At 36.7% G+C, this 8,958-nt stretch overlaps 1 protein-coding gene across 3 annotated transcripts in view; it reads right to left on the bottom strand.

The window, feature by feature from the left end:
- The window catches only part of PDE4D (phosphodiesterase 4D), a 367,272-nt gene extending 359,206 nt beyond the window's left edge, over positions 1–8,066 (bottom strand). For all 3 annotated transcript variants that reach the window (XM_064437862.1, XM_064437865.1, XM_064437866.1), the window contains exon 1: positions 7,450–8,066. In XM_064437862.1, the coding sequence (XP_064293932.1) occupies positions 7,450–7,718 (269 nt within the window). In that variant the 5' untranslated portion in view covers positions 7,719–8,066. The remainder of the gene's footprint in view (positions 1–7,449) is intronic.
- Between the last annotated feature and the right edge of the window lie 892 nt (positions 8,067–8,958).

Here is an 8,958-nt window from a genome sequence, read left to right on the forward strand (position 1 = left end):
ATAGATGGAGATGCCAATATTACCAACACTGTCTAGTGACCAATATCAAACATTAGCTGGGCATGAGTGAAAGGACAGGTGTGGCAGTTCATCCCACCACGACAGCGCCCACACTACTGAAAATGCAGGCACCAGTACCTTGCCCCAGCTAGAGACCAGTTCTAAGACTGGCCATTTTCCCTAGATCAGAACAGAAATAAGCCTTCTGCCAGCAAAGGCTTCACTGCACTTCTGTATAAATCAGAATTCTGTCAGTACTCTGCCCTTTGACATAGTAAAATTTGTTGGTTCCAGTCAATAGTTGCTCCTTATGGGACCGGTAGCTTCACAGGCAGAGATGCTGAGACCCCTCTTCTACTCTTCTTTCTCACTTAAATGTTAACTTATCTATTTTTGGAATGAACTCTTGCAAGTTTTGAGCTCAGTGTTCTCCTGGTCCACCAGTGAAAAAATCGTGCTTGGTACTAGAAGAAACAGAAGTATAAAACCACAAGAAGTTCATGAGACACAGAAGGAAAGTCACAAGAGAAAAGAAATTAGTAATATCTACAAATTCCCCAAAAGATGAAGCTCTTCAAGAACATATGGAAGGAAAAGTTAGCTAGTTGCTGGACTGTGTTAAAGAAGTTTTGATATCTGTTTCCATAAGAAATATATCTATTAAGAGATATGAATTACTATGAGAAACCAAAAAGTACAAGAAACTCCTGAAGCTTTGATAACACATTTGAAACTTTGAGTTTATGTATAAGAAACTGCACAATACCTACAAAATCTTCAATTTAAGGCCAAGGTAGAGTGGAGTCTTCAAATTCAAAACAGAGAAAAAGGGTACCATGCAATAGCAATTTCAGCTTGCATGAAACACTGAAATTGTGTCAAACTGCAGGAGAATTAGACAGGATTGCACAGGCTGGGGCAAGAACAAATAACCTGTTTTAGCAAACTGCAAATAAAATTGTGATAAATACATGCAAAGTGGAAGTGAAGACAGCAATTTTGCAGAATGCAGTGATCCAACATGAAACAACGTGGAAGACTGCTTCAGCTGAACAGGCTTCCCAAGATGTTACACAGTAAGCTAATAAAAACATCCTACAAAAACTACTGGAAAGTTTTGCAAATTCTTAAGAAATAAAAAAAAAAGGAAAAGGAAATCAGAGAACTTATCATGCTGGAAGAGTACAATAGTTAAAACCTTTGCAGTAACACATAACTTGCAATACAATTATAGCAAGATATAATAAAAATTTGTGGATGCAAAAGCACTCTTGCAAAGCAGCTCTTTGCTTTTGAGGTAACTACTAAAAAGAAGTAGAACTATCGCAACTCAATTCCATTTCTGCTAAATTATTTTTAATTTCTCCAAAACTCTGTCCAACACAGAACACACCATTAAAGACAACAGATCAGACAATAGCATGGCCTAGCCAAAGCACTTCAGTTACTAAAACTTATGAAGAAATATCAAATCTACAAGAAAAGGAGGTCATCCACAAGACAGAAAGGCTCAATGAAAATGCCATTTTCATTTCTGCTCTAACATGACTTTCATTTGGGAGAACGTATTTTTGTGTCTTCTTTTATTAGGGGGAGGTGAATTTTGTCCTCATCTGTCTCTCCTCAGGTTTGAGCTGTGGAGAAACAGTATTATTTCTCTGGTAAATTAACTTGTCAGTAGTTAACACCACTGTGCAGCACCCTCATCTTACTGCAAGCCACTCAGTACATACAAGACAGCATCATGTTCCCCTAGCTCATTCCTTGCCTCTGCTCCACTAACCCATTCATATGTGTGCACAGATCCCACCAAATACACCTACTGCCTTTGCAAGCGTGTTGCCTATTCGTATATAAGCATCCAAAAAAGCATGCCCCTCTTTACATAACAGTATTTCAAAAAAAGAGTGGATATCTGGATTGGGTTATCTTACACTTTTGTAGTATGTCTCTATGACAATATTGTGAATTAAATTATTTCCTGGGAATTATTTATGCATTTATTATTAATATATTTACATTTTATGTGAGGAGGATCACATACTATTCCAGAAAAGGAGTAAAGTAACCCATTCTAAAAAGTCTGAAAACCAGTGGAAGAGAGTGCTCAGTAATATGCCTGCTCTTACTTTGACTAAAAACCTGTGTCCTAGCTATCCTGCTGCCCAGTGGCTTCCAGCCTCTCCTGTTTGTTGCCCATGCTGCATGCATTGGTGTAGGTGCACTTGAGCTGGGCTACTGATTTCACCCCTGACCTTGGCACACCACTCCTAGGCGCCTCTCTAGTGAGCCTGGCCATACTCTCTTCCCCTGTCAAACCTAGTTTAAAGCCCACCAACTCACGAGTGAGAATCTTTTTCCCCCTTTGAGACAGGTGAACTCCATCTGCCGCCAGCAGGCCCAGTGCCAAGTAAATCTCTCCATGATCAAAAAATAACAAAATTCCACTGATGTCACCAGCCTCTGAGCCACATGTTAATCAGGTGAGTTCTCCTGTTTGTTTCAGTATTCTTCCTTGCCACTGACCGGATTGAGGAGAATAATGATTCTATCATTCTATGATTCTATAATATTCTTCCACAACACTAAATTTTTTTCCACAGAAGTTTGAACTACTCTGCATGACTCTCTAGAATATTTTAGCTGTTAGCATACATACATAGAGTATAGAGACTACAAATCCTGTCCTCTTGTGTTCTTAGCATAGTTATCCTACTCTGCTTTGGTGGCGCTTCCTTTTGAAGTGCTTTTCATACACCAAATTGTAATTACCTTAATTCACTGAAAAGCGCTGAGTAGTGAAAGAGAGGAAAACATAGACAGGCATTAAAAACCTTTAAAGAAAATATAACTTGAAAATGGGAAGAAAACTGTAGTGAGAAAAAGTCTATAGTTTCAGTTCTGTGTAGTTTTAGTATAGGTTAGTAGTTCCAGCATAAATACACTGAACCAGGCAGTTTAGAACCACTTCAAGTTAAATACATTGTTCTCCTGCAGTCTGCCTATAGGTTACAATTGTGGTTGTGTTGTTTTTTGCAATCACTGCTAAAAGTCCATGAAAAGATATGGTGCAACAAAAGTAAACAAAGACCTGAGTTTATCAGTACCCTTATGTCAGTTACATTCCTGAAACTTAAAATGGCACACCTTACCCATATCTATCTAAACTATTTCTAAGTTATCTATCGTTTTCATATCTGAATACCAAAGTCAGCGTAAAACTATTTACTATGGGTGGGGACAAAGGCCAGCTGAATTCAGATGAAAGTATTTTATGTAACTGAGCACAGACTTTTATTCTTATAGTCAGTAATCATATCAAATCATTAGGTTTGGGGTGGATTTAAAAAAAAAGAAAAGTCTAAAGAGCAAAAACATAAATACCCTGAACATCAGAAAGTACTAAGTAAATCCCAGAAGAGCTGGAGAGGGGATAGGTATCAAAGGGGTAAACTGACAACAGACCCATGGGTAACAAACCCACTTTATATAATGAAAAAAATGTCATATATCACTACTTGGTGTATCTGAATACAGACAAAGAAATCACAAAGGCAGCAGATATTCTGTCCAAATTTTTATGCAACAGAGAAAAAATGACTGTTTTTACATTTTGTGTTCACTGAGAAGTATTAAAGCAGCAAACAATAAAGGCCATGGAAAGCAGGCACATGCATGCCATGACTTCATATTTCCAGTTAAATAGATACAATTTAGTTGCTATGTTGCACTGACCTTAACATCCTGCTACAAATATTTATGCTTCTTGCTTATCCTCCCTTTCCTACAGAAAATAACTTTTCATGGAAAATAAAGGAAAGCTTACTTCCCACATGAATTACTAAAGCTGTATGATTTAAAGTATCTAAACATCCTTCCACAGACCTGCGGTCATGTCTCAGACACACTGGCTGTTCACACAGCTGGGGAACTGACCACCTCCTTCCCTTCACTGAAGGCTGTCTCTTCTCACAAATCCCACCCTAATGACCTCCCCTGCCAAATTGCACTGGGGTAACAGGCAGTTTAGAAAAGGCATATGAAGGGACAACCAAGACAATCCAGACACTGAATTTGTCAAGCACATACCAGAGGACCTGATTTATCTTGTTTGTGTCCAGTTGTAATACGTGCTGCTGTGTCTTTATAGTGACCGGATATTAAAGCTTTATGGTTACTTTTATAGTAAGACATACAATTCATATTTCTGAGGAACTTGAATTGGTTTTGGCTAGAGTATATTTGAATTCCTAGCCACAAAGCTTTGAAACAATTGTGTCTTTTCAGTTGCAATGGTTATTTCTTATAGGCTGTTGACTGACATTGTCTATAGACTGAGAGTGATCCAGGCTAAAATTCAAGATGTCTTAAGTAGTTTTAATTTCACAGCTATAGGCAAGGCTAGCTGTAACACTCTCTGCAGAGTGTCTTAAAGGATCTTAATACTCTACTACATCACATTTTTTTAATCACAAGTAGTCAACTTGCCTTTTACATACTATACCATTCTCCCACTGTGTAAATGGAGATGTATGTGAACTTGATTGTACACCCATCACATAACAAAAATAGTTAAGGCATTTTGACAATTCACAAACAGACCATTTATGCTGCCCCCACAAGACTCAATATTCCTGTCATATGACTGAAAATGATAACTCAATTGTTCATGTGAAAGGATAATAGTCACATGACACAGAAAAAGTATTTTGGTGTCTACAGTTCTACAGACCATTACAGGGGGAGAGCTATGGGCCTTATGAAAGGAAAGGGGAAGAACCAGGTTGCCAGAACAATTAATCAGTCTGCCACCTACTTCTTGACTCTATCTGAATGCCATTTCAGAGCCTGGAAATCAGGGAGTTAGGTACAATCTAAGTGAGTTTTTCTGGTGTATGGGATCTGTGGTGGCTGTATTTGGCATCACTGCAACACACAGCAGTATCTCGAGTGTTATACATTTAGTTCTGATGCCACCTATATACATAAACTTCTAATCATAAGAAAAACATAAGCAAATACTAAATTTATAAAACTAGGGTATTTTGCAAAGTCAGAATGTCTTTCCACCTTATTATGGCTAAAATTTAAAATTTTTAATGCCTGTGACTGAACAAGAAAGATGTATACAGGAATTCAATAACTATTCTTAAAGTACAAAAGAGACTAAATTAGAAATACGAGACAATTAGAGCACTTACAGAGAAGGTCATAACTATGGTGGAACAAACTATATGCACTAAAACCAGAATGGATCCTCCATAGTACAACATTTTGGAGTAAGCTTACAACTGCTCCCTTTTCAAAAGCACTTTTTTTATATGAGCTGCCTAGAATGGATTATATGCATATGGAATTAAAATGACTTTATTGCCTATATAGCCCAAGCATCTAGAAACCACATGGCTGTCGCACAGTATTTCAGTTTTCTAAATAGATAACCAAGTGAAGATGTATCAGTAACTACTGACTTGATGGGATTTGGTAACCAATAAGTTTTGTAAGCATACATTAGTGCTTCTGCTTCTCTTCATATACCTGATCTGATCACATACGTTATTACTTAAGATTAGTGGGTTTTTTCTCCTCCATTTTCACTTCTGAAATACTGTTCTTTGCAGGTTCTCAGGTAATTTATTGTAACTCTCTGCTTGACTCTACTTCCGTACTTGCTGCAAAAAATGTGCTGCTAAGATGAGCCTGCCTTACAAATAATTTAGAAATAACTATGAGTTGTTCAACAACAGTATTTTGCAGACCTAATATTTCACATATTTGACAAAAACCCAAGAATTTCCTACCCTCCATGTCATGCTGAAAAAGGCACTCTACCCAAACTCAAAATTTTCTGAAGCTCACTAGAGGAAGCATGTTTAAACAAATTTCCACTTTTCGATACTATGCCAGCCTTTGCCCTTTCATGTTGCCCAAACCTGTTCGTTTGCTTCATATCTGTCCCTTTTAATACCCCTCCCTTCACTGCCTTCTTACACTGTCTACAATAACTGTCATAACACAGAAGACATTATCATCACACATAATTTCCCTCTGTAAACTTTCACAAATTCTTATTTATTTTCATCTTATAATGTAAAATAACTCTCCCTGAATTATTTTTTTTATACTGCATGTTCTTATGTGTAGACTGTTTTATAAATTGTTTAATGCAGACCAGCAGTTAAAGATCCTTAATGTTGTTGGGATTTATGCATAACTGTTAAAAGAACATGAAATATCCTAATCTCATTCATTTTCCTCATTTACACATGCAATTTCTGACCAGGTACACTGGTTTCAAAACAAATAATCCTTAACAATAAAGGCATACTTGCTTTTCCTTATCCTTTTGGGGTAGAAATATTATTTTATCAAAAGAGTATTTTAGTTACACAAATATATACATAGTGGAAGTTTAGGCACACATATATACAATGTGCAATGCACATACCACTTGCATAGCTAAGGTGTAAATCTAATTTCTGACAAAGATAAACTTGAATAGCATATCCATTTGTTGCTTACAATGCACGACTTACTTTCTTTGGACATGTTTCACTGCCTTCCTTTCTTTGTATTACATTTTTGTTTGAAAAATAATGGGGCAGGTTGGGGCGGGGGGAGAATCTCACAAAAAAGCCCAGAACACATCAAGATCTCAGGACCGTCAAAGGAAATAGGAATGTATTACTAAGTTACAATAATCTTGTAAGTAACATTTTAAAAAAAGGAATATATTAAGTAATAAAATTGTGCTGCTGTTTTATAGAAGATGGATGCAACAAAATTAATGTCTTTTACAGATTTGATCACAAACACGTCTAAGAAATGATCAAGTTACAAAAAAGTAGTAATAGTGAATCATTTAACAAGGGGTTCCCTTTCCATCTTCTGTTTTTTCTAGCAACTGCTGTAATAAAAATCACCGTTTAATATATAGTATCTATTCCCACCATTCTTCTCTATCACGCCCTTTTGAATTTGAGTGCTGTTAAAAGATAAACAAGCTCACGTTATTCTGCTTACGGGTGGAGGGGTCATAAATTTCCAATAAATAAATAAGTAAACAAAAGATATTTGAAAGGGACATTAAAGAAAAAAAATTGTCTACTCACTCTGGCCTGAACAGCCCAGAGTGAAATAAGTACTTTTCCTTCTTAAGACTCCAGTTTTTATTTCTGGGGGAGGGGAAGAAAGGAATTGTTACCTAAGAAATCAGAGGCAATAAAATGGCTTTCATGAAGGCAAACATGTTTTCTTCCTTTATATAAATTAGTATTTTAAACATCAGGTCTGAAATTAACTTGAGTCATTAATTAGAACTCTCTCTTTCAACCAGAGAGATTCATGCAGAGACCAAACAAAAAAATATAAGCACTGACAACAAGGAGATAAGTGCTCTAAAAAAAAAAAGTTACCCTGACATTTCATTACAACCCCCTCACTGCTTACCAGGTATGTGCCACAGTGAAACGCCGTTGTTTTGGTATGTTGCTATTTAAAAGCATCCTGCGCAAAAGCCTTGGAGAGTTTCGAGGAGAAATAACTGGAGACAGACGGGGAGAAGCAGATGAAGATTTCCTAGATGTCATGGACTTTTCGTGTTGCAACAGGTTTTCCCTCAGAGTCTTCACAAGATCTTCATTTAAGCATGGATTTTGACAATGTTTATTATCCACTTCAGGAACAGCCAAAGTGCCTGGACTGGTCTGCTGAGCCATGTTTCCCGAGTAAGGTTGTTATTAAGGTCCAGTAAAATCAAATATTGGCTTAACTGTTTAAAATATTTCCCCTAAATCAGTTCCCAAGAACTGTGCAGAGCTCCAACTCCAGTTCAGCCTATTCTGTTTTCAACATGGTGTCACCTGCCCTCAGCGTTTCTCTATAGATAATGATCTACAAAAAAAAAGCAAGTTAACTCCTCCACAGAAACCTATTAAACATTACCACTCCTTTCACAGCCCCACTGCCAAAGATCACTTATTAGCTATCATAGCAAGTGAGCATGGGAGGAAGAAACTGCTTTAGCACAGCCATTGTCGGAGCTGTAAAGCTGCCTGTTAAACTATTGGAACTAATGTGCTGCAGCTGCTTGAGTGACTTCTGGTTATGTACATAAAAAGTGCTGGAGGAGGGCTTAAACATCAGATGTGTTCTCATTTTGTTTGATTATTCTTTCCGTTTGCTTGTTCCTGAACCTTCAGAGATGCTGAAAGGAAAGGGGACTGCTGAACAACCTTTCCTACTTTTTCCAGGATATAAAGTATTTATCTTTGTAGTCCCTATTTACAAATCAAGATTACAAACTTTTACCTCTTAGGCTAACTAGCAAAGGCTACAATTAAATAATGTAAAAGGGTTTATGTTCTGCCTTCTTCCACCCCCTGTAACCTCCAAGTCAGTTTATCACAACCAGTTTTCAAATGCATTTAGGAAAGGCTAATACTTGTTAAGTTATATTTTCCAGAAGAACAAACCAAACATTTCAGATGTGCACACAAACTGAAATCAGACTACGACAGCTACTGGCATCTGTTTAATGAGATGTTCTTAATTCAGTATATCATCACATCATGACCACTACTCGAACTAAAGAAGTGCCCTTTTTGTATTCACAGCTGGTGGGGAAATAAACTATCAACAGAAATTAAAAGAGAACTTCCAAAATATTAAAAGGCAAAAATGTACTTGCATTTATTTCTTGAATACATACTGCTATTAGATTTCATTTTTAGAATATCTTTTTTCATAGCAGAATGCAAAAAAGATATTGGTGCAGTTTTCTGATCCAACAAAACTTTTGTCAACCTACCTTGAAATTTACTTTTTCATTTTTAATTAAAATAACTCACTTCAGCTATTCTGAAAGACAAAGTTTTTATAAACATGTCCATTTTTCTTCAGAACTCACTGACAGTGGACAAAGACCTGTAATAACTGGTTGTAGGCTAATATTTGCTT

The sequence above is a fragment of the Phalacrocorax carbo genome, chromosome Z (assembly GCF_963921805.1).
Source record: "Phalacrocorax carbo chromosome Z, bPhaCar2.1, whole genome shotgun sequence".
NCBI lineage: Eukaryota > Metazoa > Chordata > Aves > Suliformes > Phalacrocoracidae > Phalacrocorax > Phalacrocorax carbo.